This window comes from Hippocampus zosterae, chromosome 11 (genome assembly GCF_025434085.1).
Source record: "Hippocampus zosterae strain Florida chromosome 11, ASM2543408v3, whole genome shotgun sequence".
Taxonomy (NCBI): domain Eukaryota; kingdom Metazoa; phylum Chordata; class Actinopteri; order Syngnathiformes; family Syngnathidae; genus Hippocampus; species Hippocampus zosterae.
Window position 1 is genome coordinate 757,373 of NC_067461.1, and position 20,766 is coordinate 778,138.

The following is a 20,766-nucleotide window of genomic DNA, read 5'->3' on the forward strand; positions in this document are numbered from 1 at the left end:
TGGCCGAGTGTACGCGTGTAAGTGAGTGCGGTCGCCGTGACGGTGAAGTGGGGGAAGTGGCCTGGAGCCACGGCCTTCACCTTTGACCCGGACCCCCGCGGCGCCATCTGGCCGGTTATGGCGAACCTCTCATCGTTGACATGGCTTGCTTTTCAAGCACGGTTGGGCACAGAAGGAGGCTCTCGATGAACGGCGAGTGCGACCGGCCAACTCGGGCTTCCGCGTCCAGAGCGCACCACTTGGATTACTGTTTTGGGTTTTTCAAATGAATGAACAGTGAAAGTTTGTAAATGGCTCTAGTGTCCCTTGGATCTGGTGAAACTCGGTGGTCATACACCAAATCCGATTGCATCGCTTGATGGACCCGTTCCGGCCCGCGGGCCGTATGTCTGACACCCCCGAGGGCGCATATGTCACACAATTCGAGAGCAATATCCACCGCAAGTATGAACAGCACTTTCATACAATAATAATCAACACAATTCTAATCCCTCCAATCAAAAGTGACTTTTTAGGAGGGCAAAAAAGGAGGACACGCGGGCGAGTGAGGAAGTCAAAGGGTACTCACAGACATTGCCGGTGTTGTCGAAGCTGTTGAGCACTTGGCTAACTCGCAGCGGGCCCGGGTTGTCCCTAAAATATGGAATGGAATTACAGCACGCTCGCGTTCCAATCGCGACGTGCGCCGACGTGGACTCAAGAGCGCCTACCTGAGAAAGACGCCGTACTCGGGAAAGAAAACGCTTCTGTATTCCGCCCATTGCTCATCTGAGGAATCGTGCGACGCCGGCCTCGTCCGGCTGAAGAGCTCAAAGGTGGCGAACCTGCGGACGGATGCCCGTTTGACCTCCGGGTTGTCCGACTGCTTCCCGCGCAAAACCTGAGGAGGAGGAGGAAACGGTGAATGGCGTGAGCGTTTCGGCTTAGCCCAGTAGCGAAGGAAAGCCGCTATTAGCGCATCCTCTTGGAAAATAATGTCATTTCTAATCTGGAAATCTGGACCTGGAGGGTGAAAATCAAAGGGTAAGCAGAGCTGCATTGAGCTTTGGCAGACTCGGTTAAACGGGTCTGCGTACTAATTGGAAAACGTGATTTGTCGGCTTGGTGATGAAATGCTGCCTCCACGAGGGCAAACGGACACCAAGTTGGATTAAAGGGGCTCGCGTGTGCATCTCAGGTCTCAGCCCCCGTTAGGGACTCTCGGCGCAGCCACGGCGCCCGCAGTTGATTTTGCCCATCGTCATGTGGAGTGGGATGAGGGCCGCCCAATCCAAACGGGCTCGTTTCATCAACGAGTCAATTGAACAATTGAAACCATTCTTTATCCTTGGGGTATAATCGACGAACCGGGGAATTGTTTTCGATTGTACAGAAGGTAATCATCGAAGAATGTCACGTTTCAGCAGGAACGGCGGCTCAAAAGAATCACGGACCTATCATGCTAATTCTCCTTCCGTTCCACTCGGCTCCAATCACACACCTGGTCTTAAAATCCCCTGTTAATGGTTTTGGCAGCGTTGAGACATTTTGAAAGGGCGCCGTTACCTGTCTGAGGAGGCTCCACCTGGCTCGGGCGACACCATCGTGAGACGTTTGGGAATTAGCAGCACAAGACGAGCCCTCGTTCATGTTTCTCCCCTCAAAGCGCCGTTGGAACGTGTCCAGATCACTAAAGCAGTGATTTTCTTTCGTTTTTTGAACAATACAAAGTACACCGACGCGAATACGACGGGCTGCACTGGCGTGACCCGTTCAAGATTCCCAACCTCACACCACTTCCGTACACTTTGGACACTTGAGACATACGAGTAGTGTTCAGAGCGGTCGAGCTCGATTTTAAGATGGAAACAAGCCACCCATCAACTCTGGTATCGACTAACTACGTCTGAATTTTTTTGTTACGTCATTCACCGCAGCCTTTGTTTAGGGAAGCGCGGACGCCGATAAACTTCCTTCGAGACGACGCGTGAAATGTAAAGCAACGTAATGGCTGTCGCCGCCGCACTCCGTTTAGCTGCACGTTCTGTGACATTTCGCTCCCGATTGCAGGATGTTTTTGTCACGAGGCGTGTCCGTTGTCGTTACTACACGAAAGTAAGTGTGGCCAAAAAACGGGATGCTTCGTTTCTGCCCGCTCTGAAACCGGAAAAGTCCGCAATGGTTCTCTTTGGACATGTTGAAACAGTTGTCACTTTTCAGAAAATACACTCGGACCGTTTCGGTCGCGACCTTGAGCGGTACAAGGACTTGAAGGCGCGTTTCAAGAGACACCTGAAGGCAACGTACGGCAGGTTCTCAGACCTACCCGACCACTCAGTGGTAGTTAATCGATGCGGAAGTGTATCGCCACCCCACTTGAATGTCTCCAAGTGTCTAAGATGTTGCGCGATGGATTCGATCTTTCTTGACACAGGTGTACGGTCGTCACCATGTTTACTTTGTGGAAAGAAACGGCATCTACAGAATGGAAAAGACCAAAAGTAAGCAACGTTCAGTAACAGTTGACGTCATTTTGCGGTTGTCGCCAATTGATGCACAATTCCGCAATTTCAGAGGATCCAAAGTACCCGGAGAAACTTGGTCAAAGATGGATTCGGTTCAGCATTTCAACATTTACATATCGTTTCTGTCTAATGCCTTGCTATTTTTGCTGAATAAGATTGAAATGTTGTCTTGACTTCTCTCATTTTATTTTGCTCACTGATCCGAAATGGCCGTCGCATTCCGTGTCCATTGCGGATAAAACCAGCATTTTGCTCGCAGGCGAGTCAGAACCAGAGCCGGTTCACGACCTGGGATGCGTCGCGACGGGCGAGGAGACGCAAGCGTGGACGGTGCAGAGAATACGCCTTTCCCCACAGGAGAAGCATCTCGCCGCCACTCTGAAGACGCGGAGCACAGAAACAACAAGGTCAGTACCGGAGAAGAGAATCCCGACACGTTTGTCCGTTTCCTTTCCAATGAATGCGTGAGGTCACGTGACATCCAAAAGCAGGTGCGTGGTGGTGAAGCTGGGCCAAAGACGCGGACTCACGCTGGACAACGTCGTTAGCTTCGGTACATTTTGAAAACAAAACTTCTGAAAGCGGCTTGGATAAGTCCAACGATGGCAGCGAACGTCTGACCTGATGTTTGTGTCTGGAAAGAGTGGGCCACGGACGAGGTGTTGTTTTACACCACCCGGGAAGGTCTGAAATGCCGCAACGTCTACCGTCTGGACCTCACGCAAAACGGAAGCACGATACGCTCCGTGTATGAGGAATCGCAGCCGGAGTGAGTATCAAGAAGCATTCGAGGGTGACGTTTATGGCCACTCTTTAAAAGTCATCCCCATGTTAGTCGCTTATTTGCACTTTTCTTTTTTTTTTAACCGTCAGGCCATTGCTCGAATGGAAAAGTAGTGCTTAGACACGATCTTGTGGCATTTAGGCTCATTTTCAGAGAAGCGTCAATTCCCCGCAAATTTTGGACAATTTCATTCAGAGGTGTACTCACCGTTGATTTAGCCATGAAGGCCGCTGTAGGTGGCTTTACGTCGTTCGACGCTGCGGCACACTTGCAAAAATGTTGATCCGAAGGTCACAATACGGGATGCCAAGTGTGCCCGACCCCCCCCCCTTTTAATTTCAGTATTTTCGTGGAGGTGTCTCGCTCAAGAGACGGCCGTGTGCTGAGCATCGCCTGCAGCGGCAGGAGCAGCTCCGAGGTGTTGCTCGTGGACGTCTCCGACCCCCGTCTGGAACCCGTCCTGGTTCAGGAGCGCCAGCCGCAGCTCTTGTACTACGTGGAACACTGGAGGCGCAACGCCATCATCCTCGCCAACACGGGGCCCGGACGGGAATATCAGGTAGAGAGAAGCTCCACGCAAGCATCCGTCCGTCCGTTTCCGGAGCCGCTTCTCCTCACGAGGGTCGCGGGGCGCGCCCGAGCCCGTCCCGACTGTCTCGGGGGCAGTAGGCATTTCCAATATAAAAATGGGGGTAAAAAAAGCACGAGTCCAAGAAAAATGCAAATGAAGGACGAACCCAAGGTATCTCCGCAGGAACGAGCTCATCAACAATATGGATGGCCCCCTTGACCTTATTCGCAAAACCCCCATTCAGGTGGTGAAGGCCCCCATGTCCGAGCCCTCCATGATGTCGTGGGACGCCATCTTCACCCCGCGTCCCGGCACCGTGCTCAAAGACATGGACGTGGTGGGGGACCACTGCGTATTGGTCGCCGCGACGACCAGCGACCAGCTGGAGCTGATCGTCGTTCCGCTCTCCCGACCGAGGGCAGCCTATACTCTGCAGGTCAAAAAAAAAAAATTCAAACAAAATGTTTGGTGCCATAGTCCACTCACTCCCTGACTGTTCCGCTTGCAGCTGCCCTCCTGGGCATGCGCGGTTGAAAGCCAGCATCCGGGCGTTGCAGAGCCATGCGGCACAGTGGACTTGCTGATCTCCTCTCCGGTTCGTCCCCCGGTATCCTACCGGCTTGGCCTGCGGGAAGGCCTCCTTTCATCGGGCGCGGGAGACGGGCCCGCTCCCTTTCCAGCCGACCGGGGGAATGCCGTCACCGCGCGCTTGAAGGCCCGCAGCCAGGTGCCAACACTCAAACCTTCAGTGTTCAGTGTGACGTTTTATTCAGCAGTTTCATATTAGCGGTATTTTTTGGGGAGGTGGCGATTGCCTAATGCATTATTGATACGGCATTTTGTAATTTCCTTTCTCAATTCTTTTCAATATCTACATTTGTTAATCGTAGTCCAAAACACGTTGACATTGGCATTGAGAATGGCATCCATCCCCGCTGCAGGACGGAACCTTGGTGCCGGTGACGCTGCTTCGCGGCGGGCCGTGCACAAAAGACACGCCTCTGCTGGTACACGTCTACGGAGCTTACGGCCGGGACGTCGACATGCGTTTCCGCCCGGAGAAAAGCTTTCTGCTGGAGCAGGGCTGGGCTCTGGCCTACTGCCATATAAGGTAGCATCCGCCGCCGCGGCTCACCGCCCGATTGAAGGCTTTACTTGAGTTTTTTCGATGTGGCGTGGAGGGGGAGGAGAGCGCGGGCTGGCGTGGCACAGACAAGCTCAGGTGGAGGGGAAGCGCAGGAGCGTGGAAGACCTTCAAGCCTGCCTCGCTCACCTCTTCGCCTCGGGGGTCTCCGGCCCTCGGAGGACCGTCCTGACCGCCCGCAGCGCCGGAGCCGTGCCGGTGGGGGCGCTGTGCAACCGACGCTCGGACATGATGCTGGCGGTCACGCTACAGGTACGCGTCACGCGTGGACTCCAGAGAGTGCTGCCCGACGGCGGCGGAGGACTCCAGTTGACACGCAAGTCGACAATAAGCGGCAGTTTGTCGAATATCGAACGAGTCCTCGGAAAAAGAGGCTGCGAGCTGCTCCGTGCCGCTCCCGGTTGGAGTTTGCGCTATACTCTGATACTGCTTGGCATGTTGTGGCGCAACACTAGACTACGCTGAAGGCAGACGACTCTAAAGTCCAACTTTTGTGTACACCGTAAAAAAAAAAAAAAAACAACAACAACAACAAATGACGTTGAAAAATCTGCTGTGGGGCGGGGCCGCAAATGCAGAGGAGTCCTTTTCACACACTGGTGTTTTCCCCGCCTTTGACAGAGTCCTTTCCTGGATGTACTGGCAACAATGGAGGACCCCAAACTGCCCCTGACGCTGGAGGACAGGGAGGAGTGGGGGGACCCCCTGGGAAACCCGCAACACAGGCTCACCATCGCCTCCTATTGCCCAGTTTGCAACATTACTTCTCAGGTAAAGAAGCGCACAGCTTGAAGTTGACTTTTTTTTGTACAATCGGTTGATAAGGGAAAACAAAAGAGGTAAAAAAATGAGTCTAGTTTCACCCCCCCCCCCTCCCCCACACACACACATACATTCTGGAGAGTGTTCACTCGATTTTGAAGGCGAGGCGTTTTAATGCTTCTCCTTGTTTCCCGACCCTCCTTTAGCGTTACCCGTCGATGCTGCTCACGGCCTACGCCGACGACCAAAGGACGCCTCTGGCGGGCGTCCTGAAGTACGCGGAGAAGCTGAAGGAAGCGGCCAAAGCAGGTACATTCCGCTAACGTGTTGGGTCGCCGCAAACGGTCCCGTTCGCATTCGCCAAGCGTCGGCCGTCCGTCACGCGAGTCGTTTTGGTTCATGACCGACGTGAAGCGGAGGTCACCTTGCGCTCCGGCGCGTGCTCGCTAATTGCACTCGTTCGTTCCCCCACAGAGGCCCCCCCCCCCTCGCTTCTAATCGGACCTCATCACATCACTCGGTCCCGGTCGTTCACCCGCCCGCAGCGGCGTCTGCGCGCATAATCTCGGCTCTCCGGAGTCTATTTGATAAAGTGCTGATGTCGCGGGGGCCGGGCGGCGGGGGCCCATTAGCATGCTTAAGAGATAGTGTATCGGAGCCAGAGATTAGACGCCGCGGACCGGGGAGCTGTCAAGGTCAAGACCGCGCTTGTGAAACAGCCGCGACCGCCGAGATGGGGAGGCGAGGGTCAGGGCACTCGCATCGTCCACATTCAAAGAGGATGGACGACGAGTCGAGCGAGCGGCGGAGAAATTCCTTCACCTTGGCTTTTGTCTCACTTTCTTCCAGACCCGGAAGCTAATATTGTGGTGAATGTCCAACCCGGAGCCAACCATGGGGGACCCGATGACTGGGAGTCCGTGCTGGAGGAGGTAAACGCCAAAACCGAGGCTGCAACGCGGGGGGCGGGGTCTCACCTTCGCGCCGATGTCCACCAAGGACAAAACGCTGTCTTTCCTGCCTAACGCAGGAAGCCCTCCAGCTGGCGTTTCTCTACAAGGAGCTGGATGTGGCACCGCCCGGCGCTCGCCGCAGGAGGAACAAATAAAGCTGCGAGCACGACAAAAAAGGGAACAACAAGCCACGTGACTGCAGTGTGGGTTTCTTATTGAGCATCGCGCAGCCCAGCGCATCGCTTAGCAGGTGTAGAGAATGTCCAAGGCGCCAAAATAGCAAGCCTTCTCTGAGATGTGGCACAGGTCCGGGTGCTTGGCGTGAAAGCGAGCGTGTGAGGAAAACTCCAGCATCAAACCCTCTCCCGCCTCGGTGGCGATCCGAGACTTGCCGACCGCTTCGCCGTCGACGGCCCGCTCGGTGCTCATCGCGACCCGCAAGCGCTCGGGCAGCTCGGCGACCGCCGAGAGGTCGGTGACGGCCGCCCGGCTGCCCAAGTTCAGCACCAGGAGGAAGGCGCGCTCCAGCCCGTCCAGCTCGCGCAAGTATGTGAAGACGCCGCGGTCGGCGCCGACGTGGCAGAACCAGCCCCGTTGCAGGGCCGGCTCCCGCTGCCGCAGCCCGCTCAGACGGCGGTACTGAGACAGCGCCGAGCCTTCGTCTCCCTTCTGGACCTGGACACGGAGAAGACGCGTGGGAAGCGGTCGGCGCGCGTGCCGCGGAAAAGGGGAGGCGGTCGGGAGGGGCCGCCGCGTACCTCCACGTTGACGCGGCGGTAGTCGGGATGCACGGGCAACCACGTCACGTTGGTGCGGTCGTTGAAGCCCACGTTGGCGTCGGCGCTCCACTGCATGGGGGAGCGCTGAGGGGCTCCGCTCACGCTCTGCGCCAAATAAAAGGGTCAAAGCGGGACTCCGAGTTTGGAACAAGCCTCACTGGTGGCATTTTAATCTCGTTCTCTGCTCCTTTCCCAGCGCTCAGTTTTCCTTGTTTCATCGCGGTTCACGTTGCCATGGCGATTGGAGGAAAAAAATACGATTGGGATCGCGTAGTGCGGCACAAAAGGGGCGACCGAGTTGAAAATCTGTTCTCATTTTCAACAGATGCGGCGCCCCCAGTGGCACTGGCGGGTTTTGCGCGGGCATGAGCAGAGTGCGGTATCGAGACGACGAGCGCAAATGTCGTATGGCATCGCAAAGGGATGAAGCGGAGCGTGTCTTACCTCGTCGTAGCCGCCCGCCGAGTCGTCCGGCCGACCGTCGGTCACGTTGATGTTCTCCATGCCGATCTCCTCGCCGTAGTAGGTGATCGGCGTCCCGGGAAGCGTCAGCAAGAGCATGTTGATGAGCCGCGCGTAGCGCCGACCCAGCGCCGAGGCCACGCGAGGCGCGTGGCGGCTCCCGACCTGACCCGGGGGGGGGAGGGGGGGGGCGACGGGCCACGTCAGCGAGGCGACATCATAAGGCGGCCGTGCGACTCACCAGCCAATTGGGCCAGCGTCCCGCCGGCATGTTGGCCATCCAAAGATCCACCAGATGTTTGAGCCGCGAGGCGCTGCCGTTGTGAGGCAAGTCCAGAAGGTACAAGTTCAAGGGGAAGTCGCTCTCTTTCACCAGGGGGGTCCCGTAGTACATCATGGTCTTTTCCACCTCGCTGCCATCGTGTGACTCGGTCACCATTAACCTAAAGGCCGCATGTGGGGGTCGAAAATGGGACGCTGGCATTTCCTGGGCTACGGTTCCCTTTCCAACAACGAACTAACTGCAATGGGGGTGGGGGGGGGGGGGGGCGCCATACCTGTGTCTGCCCGGCTCTCGGCTGAAGACGTCCATACGAGCCCTCCACTCCCTCAGCAGATCATGCAGGCCAAGCTGCGTGGTGGTGAAGTCGTGGTGGAGGTCTCGCTCGGAAGTCGCCCCCTCCTGCAAGAGGGCGGAGCATCCTGCTCAGTCGTCTACCGTACCGACCCCCGGACGACCATTCAAGAGCCATCTTTTCTTTTCGTTTTCTCTTACGTTCATCTTCGGGGCCCTAAGTCCCGTATTATATTGAGGTTCGCGTCTTAGGTGTTATTATGTTGCCATAAATCCAGCAGGATAAAATCCCACAAAGGTGGGCAGGACATATTGGTGGAGGACGGTGGCCGACACTGGAGTTCTATTCCTAACGCCCAACTATTTTTTTTTTAATATGAATATTTTATTGGATCTCATGAAATGTTCAAGGATATCTGTAACACGTGTGCAGTATGTGTGCGGTGTGTACGCGTCTTCTTTTAAAACACACAAAAATCAATCATTAAGGAAACTCGTTGAGGTTCTGCTGAGACAGCGGTTGGAACCGAGAATAAAGCGGCCTGCTATCACGTGTAAGATCTCATCGCGGCCCGCCTCCGATTGGCCAAATCGTTTGATTTGACAATAAATACACGTGCGCGCAGGAGTGCCTGTTGCGTTTGGAAATAGCATCAACTCCTCATTGCGTGCGACCGGGGAGCCATCACACTCCAGTGCCGTGCAGCTTGCCCCCCCACCCCCACCCGCCCCCACGAGTAGAGATTTGAGCGTAATCCTGCCTGCGGTCTAATGGTGCCGCCTCAGGAGTTCATCTGCTGAAATCGCCACGGCAACGCAAAAAAGGCCTTTGTACTTTTGCGCACAACGGCTGGCAGTTCGACTCACGGGGGGCATATTGGGGTCCACCTGGGGCTCGTCCCGCAGGTGCGCGGCCTCCAGCAGGTGCTTGACCGCCCCCAGCCGGAAGCCGTCCACTCCCTTGTCCAGCCAGAATTGGATGATATCCTGTGGAGAAAAAAAACAAAAAACAAGGACACTTGCACTTTGAGCCTCGTAAAAAGCGCACAAGCTCAAGTTAATGTGGAATAGCATGCGGATGTCTCAGCAGTTGACAACGGCGGCGGCGAAAGAGGTTGCTAAAATGTTTGGCGAAATTGCCCACCGCGACCTCCGAAGGGCAAGTCAAGTCCAAACGTTTCTTGACAATACGTTGCACAACGGCTCCTCGGCAGGGGGTCCCCATTAACGTCGCGTTTGTGGAAATTTGAATCGAGCCGAAAAAGCCACCTCGTTATTTGGCGGTCTACGGGGGCGGCCATTTTGCCTCGTGGCGCCGCCCGCCGTCGACTGCAAATGACACGGCGGAGGAGCGCTGCGGCTCACTTGCTTTTTGGGTTTGCAATTAGTTTTCCCGCTCGCTATGACAGTTTTACTCGGGCGCCATCTTGCGATGTCGGCATTGAGGTGAGGGAAGAAGCGTCACACGTCATCCGGCCCAAATGGAGACGCTGCGGCACCTCGACGTCAATTCGTCACAGCGACGACACCCCCGACGCGTGCGTGCGCAGCGGCGGTCTTACGAGCATCTCCTGACGGACGCGAGGGTTTCGAAAGTTCAGGTCGGGCTGCTCCTTGAGGAACTGGTGCAGGTAACACTGGCCTCGCACCGCGTCGTACGTCCACGACGAGTTCCCAAACACGCTCACCTGGAGGAAGGGAAGCAGAGTTTCAAAGCGATGCTGACCTTTTCTTCTACGTGCCCCCGCCAGTCCCCCGACTCGAATCGAGCAAATGAATCCAAGCGTTTTCATCTGGTCTCGGGGCGCCGCTGGCAACTCGGATATTTCCACTTTTCGCTTGCGCGACGGGACCCCACCCAGTTATTGGGCTTGGGTTGGGCGGCACCACAGTCAGCCCAGACGTAGTAGTCGGCGTAGTGCGGATCTCTGGCGCGGCTCAGGTTGAACCAGCGGTGCTTATCGCTGGTGTGATTGGGAACCAAGTCCACGATGAGCTTCAAACCTGGCGGGAGCAGAGACGGTCACGCGGCGCCAAGCGGGCCAGCGACCGCCGCCGTCTGTGCGGCAAGCGGGCGAGGGCGTCACCTAATTTGTGCATCTCGGCCAAAAGGTCGTCAAAGTCCTGCATGGTGCCAAAAAGCGGGTCGACGGCCCGGAAATCTTCGGCGCCGTAGCCCGCGTCCTTCGTGGGAGAGCGGTAGAAAGTACTCAGCCAAACCGACTTGATGTTCAGGTACTGGAAATGGCCGAGCTTCTCCCGCACGCCTGTCGGGGGGGCACGTGCGCAAACGATCAAAGGAAAAGCCGACGCCCCTTCCCGACGAAGCGGCTCGGATCTCGGTTCGGAGCGGAGCGGCCGACTCACCTCTCAGGTCTCCCAGGCCATCCCCGTCCGAGTCCTTGAAGGAAGGGAGGTAGACCTGGTAGAGCGGGGACACCTGCCACCAGCCCAGGCAGCGGGGCGACAGCGCCACCAGGCTGATGGTGACGGCCACCAGCGACAGCACGCACGCCACCATCAGCCAGAAGAGGATCTCCCGCGGGACTCGGTAGCGGGGCCGCGACGAGTAAAGCAGCAGCACCTCCTTGGGCATGCCGGCGTACGGCTTGATCTGCGCGTACTCCTCGGCGGGGGGGTCCGCCGTCTCCTCCGCTTTCTTGCCAACTTCCTCGTCCTGAAAGTCCGGATTGACGATGGCCATCTCCATGTCGTCGGGTGACTTTTAGCGTTTGAACGCGCCGGCCGTGTTGCGTCTCTCTTGATGTGTGCGTGAAGTGTGGAGGTCAGGGTTCTTTCCGTTGTTTTTATTGGTCGCCGCACGCATGCGCGCACTGACATCCCCACCTGTGGAATGTGAGCGTTAGAGATTAGTTTGGTCAGTGATTGCAGAAGGCTTCTGAGCAAAGGAAGTCGGCCCTTTGGAATGACCCGCATTTATGCATCAACTGCTCACAGGAGGCATCATGGTTTGGGGCTGCTTACTGCCTCAGGGCCTGGACAGATTGCTTTCAGCCAAGGAAAAATGAATTCCCATTTTGCAGAAGAACTTACGTGTTCATCAATTTAAGCTCAACAGAAGAAGCTACTACGAGTTATGGAGCGGCCCGGTCAGAGTCCCGCCCTCAAGCCAATAAGAGACAGCCGGTCACACCAACAGCCCAAGAGAAACAGCTTTTGCTCTTTCCAAAGCCGTTTCTCTGGTTCTCTGCAAAATTCCTCCTGACCTTTGTGCAGCTCTGATCTGCAACGACAGGAAACGTTCGGTTGAGGTTAGCGCCGCCAAAGGAGGGTCGACCGGTTATGAATTCAACCCCGCACGACGAATGCTTACGTAGTTCAAGCAGACCGTGTTTGTCTCTTGCCGTGTCACAAAAAGCTGGCTTTCTCCACTTTTGGTCAGAAGTTGGCTGTTTTGGAGAAAGAACAAAAAAAGGCAAAGGCTGCTCCCTCTACCTGGTTTTAAACAAATCTTTTTATTGACGTTTCCGCTCAAAATGACAGATAATACAGAAGGACTCGTCAACTTTGCCGTCGTCATATCGGCCGGCTGCGGAAGGTGGCAACAAGGGGAGCGAGCTCGTGCTCGTTTATCTCCCTGCCCGAAACCTGGAAATCGACACGCGGGCGTCTTTGGGGCCATTTCTGACCGGCGCGGCCAGATGGAGCGACATACTTTGAAAACGATCACGCATTCATCCCAAGATTCACGTCAACACAAATAATGCGCACAAACAGAAAAACAACAACAGCAACATTGCAACGTCATCCCATGTTGGAATCGTGACCGGGAACAAAAATTCCTCTGAGTGGAATTTGTTTTCACATCTGCAAAACAAAAACGTTCTCAATCATTCAGTTGAATACTATGCAAATAGTGCCTTGTTATGTTGGGGGGGGGGGGGGGGGGTAGTACAACCTAAAATTTTGAAAAATGTTTCCTTTTAAAAACATTTTCAGTAACTCTCCGATGAAAAGCACGTATGCCGTCTCCAAATTCTCAGTCGTTTTCTAGCTGGGAAAAACAAAGACATGGGCGGGTGGGGGGCATAAGTTGGAAATGGGTTTCTCTTTGGATGACAGCATTTGGAATGTGTCAAGTACTGCAAATGGTGAAAAAATAAATACATTAAAAAAAGATTAGCAGTCATCTGATTTGTAAGCAATTTCTCTACAGTGTAGTGTTACGATGCAATGTTGGTTTCCTCCAAAACTCCTCAGTGTCGGGCATGGTACGCAGCTTAACTTTGAACCCCCCCCCAAAAAAAAACCTCTATAAAGCACCAATTCAAAGTGGCTTTGGGGAGGTCAACTAAGTAATTTATTAACATGACAACTCACATAAAAAAAAGGCAAGTGGCAGCACAAGCAGGATGGAGCATGTGTCAAAAAAGGCGCGGGCGGATCGCTCTTGGCCTGGCACGGCCGTGCCCCCTTTGGAACGTTGTGGCGACGGAACGCCGTGCGCGACCTTGTGCGTGTGTGTCCAAAACCAAGTGGCGCGGCGCCACTTTTGCACTCAGGCAAATTGCATATCAGGCCACAAGGCGGAGTTTGAAGAAGGAAAAAAAAACACCCTCCAAATCGAAGTAGATCATTGGAAACGTTGGATGTCGAAACTCTTCTTGACAACACTAATCGGATGTAAGACAACAAAGTGTGTCGGGTCCATCAACATCAGCCAAGTGGCGAGCTGAGGAAGCACGTGAAAAAAGGATTGACCACAAAAGGAAAGCACACCTGACTGTCCGTTTGGACTGCAGGGGAAAATTTGGACCACACCCCCCCCGGCCCCAACACACACACACACACACACACACACACACACACACACAACCTGGTTCAGGTGTGGCAGTCTTTGGACTTAGTGGCGGAAACAAAAAAATTGTAATCAAGGGATTTCAAAGTCCAGGAAGCGGTTTTCAGGCAAACCAAAGCTTAGCGTTTCAACCATCAGTCCGGTCCGGAGTAGCCAGGAGCTTCGGAAGTCGTTGACCGACACGCTGGGCTTCTCACTTCTTTCACGGTTCGTGAGAGTGGCGGAAGGCAGGGGCCTTAACTGGCACAAATCCAAAGGTGCTGCCATCATCAGCTTCCTATTTTCAACCGCAGGTTTTCTTCCTGTGAATTTGTAGTGGTAGAAAATGTGAAGAAACTGAAGATGGGCGGGGGCGGGGGGGGGGAGATCAGGAACTTCTACCAGTGACACTCCAGGTTGGCGCCACTCTGGAGGAGGACGGCCACAAAGAGAGAGGGGAGGAGAAAACAAAAGGAGGAGAGAAAGAATTCACATTAGGGACAGAAGGAGGAAAAGAGAGACTTTTGGTTATCAGACGCTGAGCAACCTGGACGCTAAATTCAAAGGAAAGCCAGCGGGTCACACTTGCAACAGAAGAGCTGGAAAGGACGCCGCTCTCGGTGACAGTAAGTGAGGGACAGGGACTGCCTCCGCTGTTGTATGCGTGCGTGCGGTTGAAGAGCCCGCCAGGAGGGCTGGAGGCGTGGGGGTGGGGGTCATGCATGCGCACAAAACGTAAGGGCAAAAGGGGGACAGTCCATTGTAGGCACACAACGCATGCTAGCGTTAAGTGGACACGGATGGAAGACGTGGCCGGTGGGCATGCCCGCAAGAGGTAGCGCGCGTGGAGGGAGGGGTGAGGGCCAGTCGGAGGGAAAAGGGCCAAGCGTCACTTACCAAATGAAACAGGACGGCTGCGTTAAGCAGAGGGTGAACACAATTAGACGCTTGACATCCCGCTACGGCTCCATGCGCGCCGCACGCTTACAGTGACCGTCGGGATTCTTTTCCCGCTCTCAACGCCACGCAATGACCGCCAATCAATGACCTCATTCACAAACAAGCTCTCGTGTTCATCGCGTCGTCATTTGCCCGGAAAAAAAAAAGAACTATGCAACTTCCAATATTTGTATCCTTTATTTCCCTTTTGTGCGGGTGTTGCCAGTGCACACTGTTGACACACGTGAAGTTATTTTCATACAAGTCTGACATGTCCGCATGCGGGTGGTTTCATTGCGTTCCGTCAATATCAACTTGGGCATGTCAGACGCGGCTCATTTGGAACGGACAGAGAAATTGATTGATGAGAGGAATGAATTCAATTGGAACTGGACACAGTGCCTCTGTGCCTTTGTGTGTGTGTGTGTGCACGCACTGAACACAGTTTCTCCTCCAAAGTAGATAACCGAGGAAGGCCCAAATGTTGGCGCTCGGCATGTGTGAATTGACAAATGGAGCAGGTGTACCTAACGCGGTGGCGACCAAGTACAAAAGTGACCCCATCTGGTCAGACGACGCACTGGGATTCATGTCAACCGTTTAGAAGCGGGAAGAAAAACGGACTCGCTTGTCCTGCCGTTTGTGATGGCGCACAACCAAAAAGTGAGAACTTTGCACAAGGGCAACAAAAAAATGTGGACCCAAACATTTGGAAGCATTTGAGTGGAATGCTGAGGCAAATGTGTGTGTGTGTGTGTGGGGGGGGGGGGGGGGGGGGATTAGCGCTCCGGCTTACGATGATGTGACAACAATGGCGGCACAACAACTCACTTCAAAACGACACACACTAAGGGGGCGCGACCCTTCCGAGTGGAAACCGCCAACGGTCCCCGCACGCACCTGCGGCGCTCTCATTTTGACTTGTCAAATAATGATGACGCTACAAAGTCTCGGATAGCGCGGCGGATACTGACCCCTTCTTCTTCTCTGTAGGGACATAGACTGTTGTAGACGGCTTCGATAACGCTTTGTCTGCAAGAAGAACAGTGGAATGAAAGCAAAACGTCAGGCCGCTGGCAAACGTCATGAAGACCACCGTGGCGGCCACAATTTCATTTCCGATACTTGAGTCAAATGCTGTTATGGAAAACGTCAATTAGTAACCGATGGCATGTGGCGACGTTTAAAGGGGATATGTTAGGACATTAAAAAAAATAAAATCCCCAGGTCTCTGAAATTCAAAAACACGTCGAGAATCCAACGTCAACCTGCTTCAAAGCAGTCGATTGACTTTTCTCCATACGTACTCCGGAACCAATACAAAGTACGGCTTTGTCTCCGTGGCAGCTGTGGCGAACTTCGGCTGTTGCGACGAGACAATTGACGAGTTTAAAGGCATCATTTCTATTTTCACTGGCGGCGCTCAATCAACTCGTCTATTCGCGCTCCGCGCACAGCACGTGCCGCATATGACGCGCCAAGCCCAAGCGCGGCCCGACCCGCAGCGGCCAAACTAGCGGCTAATTGTCTCAATTGGCCGTGTTATACGACACGCCGGCAACGCTCGAAAAGGTAGCAAACACCAAAAGTACTTTGTCGTGTCACTTCCCTCCAAGACTGAACCATCGGAGCAATTTCAAAAGTCCATTTCCCATCCATAATATGCCCCCGTAAAGCGGTGGCGCGTTGAAGATAAAAGCCATTGGGGTGGCGGAGGGGCTCTTACTTGCTGGCGAGGCCTCCCCCCGGCGGCAGCGCCGGCATGCCGCCGTCAGCGGACAGGTTCCTCATCACCGTCGCCAGGTCGGGAAAGCCCTCGTCGGCCGCCCGCGACAGCATGGCTGAAAACCACAGCGGAGAGAGCGTTACGCCGCGGAGGGGGGGGGGGCTAATCATGAGCACACCGTGTCAAAATGTGAAGAGGAGACCAATGCAAGTTAGTTACTGGTGGCAAGTTGCCACTACAACATTCCTGTCCCCTTTTTTTTGGGGGGGGGGGGGGGGTTGCTCTAAAAGTAGGATATGGCCGAAGAAGGCTTAGATTAGCACGATGCTGAGTGACTTGATTCCACTCCGAGGTGCCAATAGATCCATTCGGTGAAGGTCTATTTGTAGGAATCGAGCAGAATGTCAAAGAGCCCTCGTTGCCGGGGAGAAGAGCTTCCAAGCAAACGAGCAAAATAAAAAGGCGTTACAAATGAGGGGGAGGCCAAGACACGGCGCGTCTGAGCCAAGGAGAGGAGAAAAGCATGTCGGAGGGACGCGAGGGGGAACAAGCTCGCTGGAATGGAAAAGGAGGTCACGACGGTGTCAATCTTCCGCGGTCGGCGCGCTGCGACCGCCTTTGACAATAGAAGGCGGCCAAGTCGGGTCGAGGGCGACAAGCCGGAAAGATCCGAGGGGAATACGACGCGGCCGTTCAAGCCCACCTTCCACGCGAGACTCCAGGTAGCGGTTGAGCTCGCCGTCCCTCCTCACGGCTTCCTCGGACACCTCGGGGGTGTTGGGCAAACATACGAGGACGACGCTCATGTTATCCCGGCTCCCCTAAGGCGGAGGGGAGGAAAGAGGAAGCGGATCAAAGTCGGGCGAAGGCACGCAAAGGCACGCGCGCGCACTCGGGACCGAACCTTGTGCAGGCAGGTGTCCACCACCTCGTTGCAGATTCGCTCCAGGTCGTCCGACACCTCCAGCCTGGATTTGACAAACTCGCACAGCTCCTCGTTGGACATGACGTCCCAGATGCCGTCGCAGGCCAGGATGACAAACTGGTCCCGCTCGGGGGTCCGGAGCATCTCGCAAACCTCGGGCTCGGGGCTGACCAGCTGCTCGGTGGGGCCCCTGCCCACCACGCACTTGTAGTCGTAGTCCCCCAGGGCCCGGGAGACGGCCAGCGAGCCGTTGACCCTCTGGATCATGACGGATCCGCCGGCGTTCTGGATGCGCTCCCTCTCGCGCGGGTTGCAAGGCTTGTGGTCGTGCGTGGAGAAGCACACTTGGGAGTCGCGGTACAAGACGGCGCGCGAGTCGCCGCAGTTCATGAAAAAGAAATGCTCGGGCGACAGGAGGACGCCCACGGCCGTGGAGCCGCTTCGGTCCATGCCGTTGCGCAGGTCCGAGAAGCCGCGCATGTGCTCGTCGATGCCCAGGAAGCCCGCCCGGATGCCGGCTTTCACCGCCTCCACCGTGGGGGCGCCTTCCGCCGCGGGGGCCTCGGCGGCGCTCTCCGAACCGGCCGGCGAGCTCCGCTGCCCCGGGGCCCCGAAACTGGCGCCCATGATGTGCTCCAGAAGGTGCTTGGCGCAGTAGTTGGCCACCCTGGAGCCCGCGTGGCCGTCGTAGACGGCGAAAAAGGACCAGTCCGTCAGGCCGGGCGCCGGCAGGCCCAGCGCCGCCGTGTGGGCGTCCTCCATCTCCACTCGCCAGCCCTGCATGGAGCTCAGCCCGTAGCGGATGCCGTTGCCTTCGCCGTGGGCGTTGTGCTTCTCCATTTTGGGCTTGTCCAGGAAGGCACCCATGGCGGAGACCCGCGCCTGCCTCTGGAAAAAGGGCGCACGAGACAAGAGGGCGGTGAAACAACCGACCGGGAACTCGCATTTCAAGATACCGACCGGGAGACTTCATGTTCGCTGCAGAGTTTTGGGATGCAGCAGCTAGCGAGCAGCTTCGGCGACTTTTCATCGTTAACAATTTGGAATCGGATATAAGGAAAAAGGAAAGGCGGTCAAGTCTGGCCTGGGACAAACTGGAAACTTTTTGCAACCGTGTACACGCTCATCCTCCCTCCATTGCCGCCGCTACGCTCCAGCCCACCAAGACCGAGGAGGGCCGGCGGACTCAGACAAGCGGGGCCGTTTTAACGAGCTAAGTCGATTTAGCGGTTAGTTAGCTGCTGGAGGATGCGCGCAGGCCGGGATCAGCCCGTCAAACACGGACTGTCCGACAAGCTCGGACGTCGCCGATGCTTACTGCCATTAAAAGTACATTATGTGAAAAGTCCTGCAAATTGGACTTTAGCCAGCTTGAGATAGTGAGAGACGGAGAGAGAATGCTTTTACAAGCAAGGAGGACTCGCCAGGGATATCATAAATGGCCCCTGGTTGATGACTCATCACAAGTCCAAGCTGCATCAGAAGCGGTCGACTTCCTGGAAGAGCAGCGCTTGGAATGAAATAAAATAGTGTTGCATTGCAATAAGTGATGGAGGTGTAGCTATCCTGGTTGCTCAGTGTAGTTTGGCTCAAGAGAGAACATATCCGAACAACGCCGGGAACCCCCATCAAATTGCCGTTGGCCAACTCACAATTTCTTCCGTAGAACTGATTCCATTTGTAACGAACAACCAGCTCCTTCCCATTCGCATACAGCGGCCTATTTTGCCGCGTTTTCTTTCAGCTCTCCGAGATGTTCTCTGACTGCCACTACTTCGAAGGTGTCAAGTTTGCGTCGGAGAAGTCAGGGTTAGCCACAATCTAATCTGTGGCCAGAATCAACCAAGCAGTCGTTTGTCTCAATAAATGCATTTGAAAAGGTTGTACGTCTCACTTGTAAAATACAAATGAAAAGAGTCGTGTTAGGAAGCTTTACAAGGTGGGGGAGGGGCATCCTTTATTAGAATATTTTACATGGGTGATGTTCATCGCTAACCTCACGCCAAAATTACTCCACGGTAGACAATATAGATTTAGCTCCCCCCCCCCCCCCCTTCCATCCTTCGCTATTTGGTACACCACCGGCAGGTGGATAAAAAAAAAACAAGGTTGGATGCCAACCACACTGGTCGATAAATGTGCAACCGATTTTCAAAGAACACACTTGAATGTTCATGATTTTGAAGACTCCATTACTATATACTTGCCATTTTTTGTTGTTGTCATTCAAATTTGGCAGGGGCTGAAACCACTCTCCTGTGTGGTGTGTCAAATTCTCAAGCCCTTTATTTTCACTTTATATCGATGCTTTCAATTGGCATCATTTCCCAGTGGGGGCATTTGTGGAGGATTGGACGGTGTTCCTGCATAAGACAGCGTGTGCGCGCGTGTTCTCGTACTAAGCTAACGTGGAACCCCTGCTATCAAGGCAGCCATTCAAACGAGCCCCTGCTAACTATATTATTGCCTTTGCCACCAATAACGTGAGGTTATAGAGACCACAGACGAAACCGAATGCAAACACATTAAAGGCCCCTTCAACGCGGCCGCAGACTTGGCAGTGGTCGGCTCCAAACTGCATCCAATTCATATCAAGGTGCCAACACGAACACGGTTGAAAGCTAGGGATGTAACGACCCGAGTCCACAAAGTGAACAATCTCACTTGAAAGCCGCTAGCAGTGAGCAGAATGCTTCTATTGGAAGGCTAATTAAGCCCAGGCTGGAACGGACAATAATTAAGACGAGGCTCACTTGACAGTCGTCAAATTGCACACACAACACTAGCCGTTGTTACGTTTGTATCAGGAAGGGTGACCCGGCCGCGTACTTACTGTTAAAAGACGTTGAGCCTCTTTCGAGTCCTTGTTTGTGTGGCTCCAGAGGCGGGTTGCGTTTAAGGAGCTGGGCTTGTTGTGATAGGCTTAGCGGCTCTTGAAACGTTAGCGCCTGTTGTCCATCGGCCGCTAGCACGGGATTGAAAGCTAGCCAGTCAGGTGCCCTCTCCGCCCGTCTCCGCGTGGGCGTTTCGCTTTCAAAGTCATGTTTGGAACGAGTGTCAACTAAGTGAGTGCCGGCGGATTTTCGGTTAGCGAGGGACACACTTGTTTAGAGAGCACGTAAGCGCGAAGCTAATGTTGGCTAAAGCTAAGTTATATGTATGAAGCTCATGACGTTCTTTTCGACGTCCACGGGAGGGCGGAGCCACACGCTCACCTCACGTCTCTGATTGCTCAAGCACTGATTTGAGATTGCGTTTCAATTGGTCGCAAGAGGTGTCGCTCACGTGTTCTCTCGCGTCCTGTAAACACTCGATCCTTGGCTTGGTTGGACGAGTGGGTGTGTGGACACAGAATTAGGTACACGTTTACAATTCGAAACATTTGTCGATGTGCGCGTTCTGTGTCACATATAACGTAGACTGCCGACGTATCTATTATATATGCAGTAAACGGTGTCTTAATATAACAATTTGGAAAGTCGTTTACGTCGCACTTTCCCACAGAGTACTTAAAACGTGTTTTACTAGTTCTAGAATAGAGACCATACATTCACCTTTACAAACACCTTTATTTTTTTACAGTTAATAGAAGACAAATCACAACTCGAAAGGAAATACACGAACATTACAAAATAAATAATATAGCAAATATAAAACCTTGAAAACGTGCATATTTATGTCTGTGTACTCTATGTACTGTACTCCTGTATACATGTGGAGATAGATAGATAGATAGATAGATAGATAGATAGATAGATAGATAGATAGATAGATAGATAGATAGATAGATAGATAGATAGATAGATAGATAGATAGATAGATAGATCGATCGATCGATCGATCGA

The 20,766-nt window shown here is 54.2% G+C and overlaps 4 protein-coding genes and 1 long non-coding RNA gene across 9 annotated transcripts in view; 2 read left to right on the forward strand and 3 right to left on the reverse strand.

Moving 5' to 3' along the window:
* Positions 1-1,774, reverse strand: part of camkmt (calmodulin-lysine N-methyltransferase) — a 34,386-nt gene extending 32,612 nt beyond the window's left edge. Inside the window, exons 1-3 of the mRNA XM_052080667.1 lie at positions 1,546-1,774; positions 711-880; positions 569-633 (exon numbers count right to left, since the gene is read on the reverse strand). Coding sequence (XP_051936627.1) covers positions 569-633; positions 711-880; positions 1,546-1,629 — 319 coding nt within the window. The 5' untranslated portion in view covers positions 1,630-1,774. The remainder of the gene's footprint in view (positions 1-568; positions 634-710; positions 881-1,545) is intronic.
* Positions 1,775-1,855: 81 nt separating this feature from the next.
* prepl (prolyl endopeptidase like) lies at positions 1,856-7,631 on the forward strand. Its single transcript, XM_052080620.1, has 15 exons — positions 1,856-2,094; positions 2,200-2,319; positions 2,414-2,480; positions 2,764-2,911; positions 2,996-3,057; positions 3,147-3,273; positions 3,631-3,847; positions 4,104-4,295; positions 4,368-4,586; positions 4,801-4,969; positions 5,038-5,255; positions 5,625-5,774; positions 5,972-6,074; positions 6,615-6,697; positions 6,796-7,631. Exons 1-15 carry the CDS (start codon positions 1,987-1,989, stop codon positions 6,871-6,873), a joined length of 2,061 nt encoding a protein of 686 aa, XP_051936580.1. The 5' UTR covers positions 1,856-1,986; the 3' UTR covers positions 6,874-7,631.
* slc3a1 (solute carrier family 3 member 1) lies at positions 6,912-11,507 on the reverse strand. The gene is made up of 10 exons (XM_052080631.1): positions 10,901-11,507; positions 10,621-10,800; positions 10,392-10,537; positions 10,096-10,221; positions 9,401-9,520; positions 8,517-8,641; positions 8,201-8,402; positions 7,942-8,124; positions 7,477-7,602; positions 6,912-7,393 (listed from the first exon to the last, which is right to left on the reverse strand). The coding sequence occupies exons 1-10, from the start codon at positions 11,241-11,243 to the stop codon at positions 6,962-6,964; spliced, it is 1,983 nt and encodes a 660-aa protein (XP_051936591.1). The 5' UTR covers positions 11,244-11,507; the 3' UTR covers positions 6,912-6,961.
* Positions 11,508-12,346: 839 nt separating this feature from the next.
* On the forward strand, positions 12,347-12,658 carry LOC127610493 (uncharacterized). Its single transcript, XR_007964875.1, has 2 exons — positions 12,347-12,442; positions 12,549-12,658. It is a non-coding gene; the product is annotated as an uncharacterized LOC127610493 (long non-coding RNA).
* Positions 12,659-13,338: 680 nt separating this feature from the next.
* ppm1ba (protein phosphatase, Mg2+/Mn2+ dependent, 1Ba) lies at positions 13,339-20,137 on the reverse strand. 5 transcript variants are annotated; one of them, XM_052080659.1, is made up of 7 exons: positions 19,755-20,137; positions 16,901-17,809; positions 16,700-16,817; positions 15,997-16,111; positions 15,245-15,302; positions 14,229-14,245; positions 13,339-13,759 (listed from the first exon to the last, which is right to left on the reverse strand). In XM_052080659.1, coding segments are annotated over exons 2-7 (1,197 nt in total). In that variant the 5' UTR covers positions 17,789-17,809; positions 19,755-20,137; the 3' UTR covers positions 13,339-13,758. The 5 variants fall into 5 exon arrangements, with proteins under 5 accessions (XP_051936619.1, XP_051936616.1, XP_051936620.1 ...); XM_052080656.1 differs by lacking the exon at positions 14,229-14,245 and having other exon boundaries at positions 19,755-20,136; XM_052080657.1 differs by lacking the exon at positions 13,339-13,759 and having other exon boundaries at positions 13,766-14,245.
* Between the last annotated feature and the right edge of the window lie 629 nt (positions 20,138-20,766).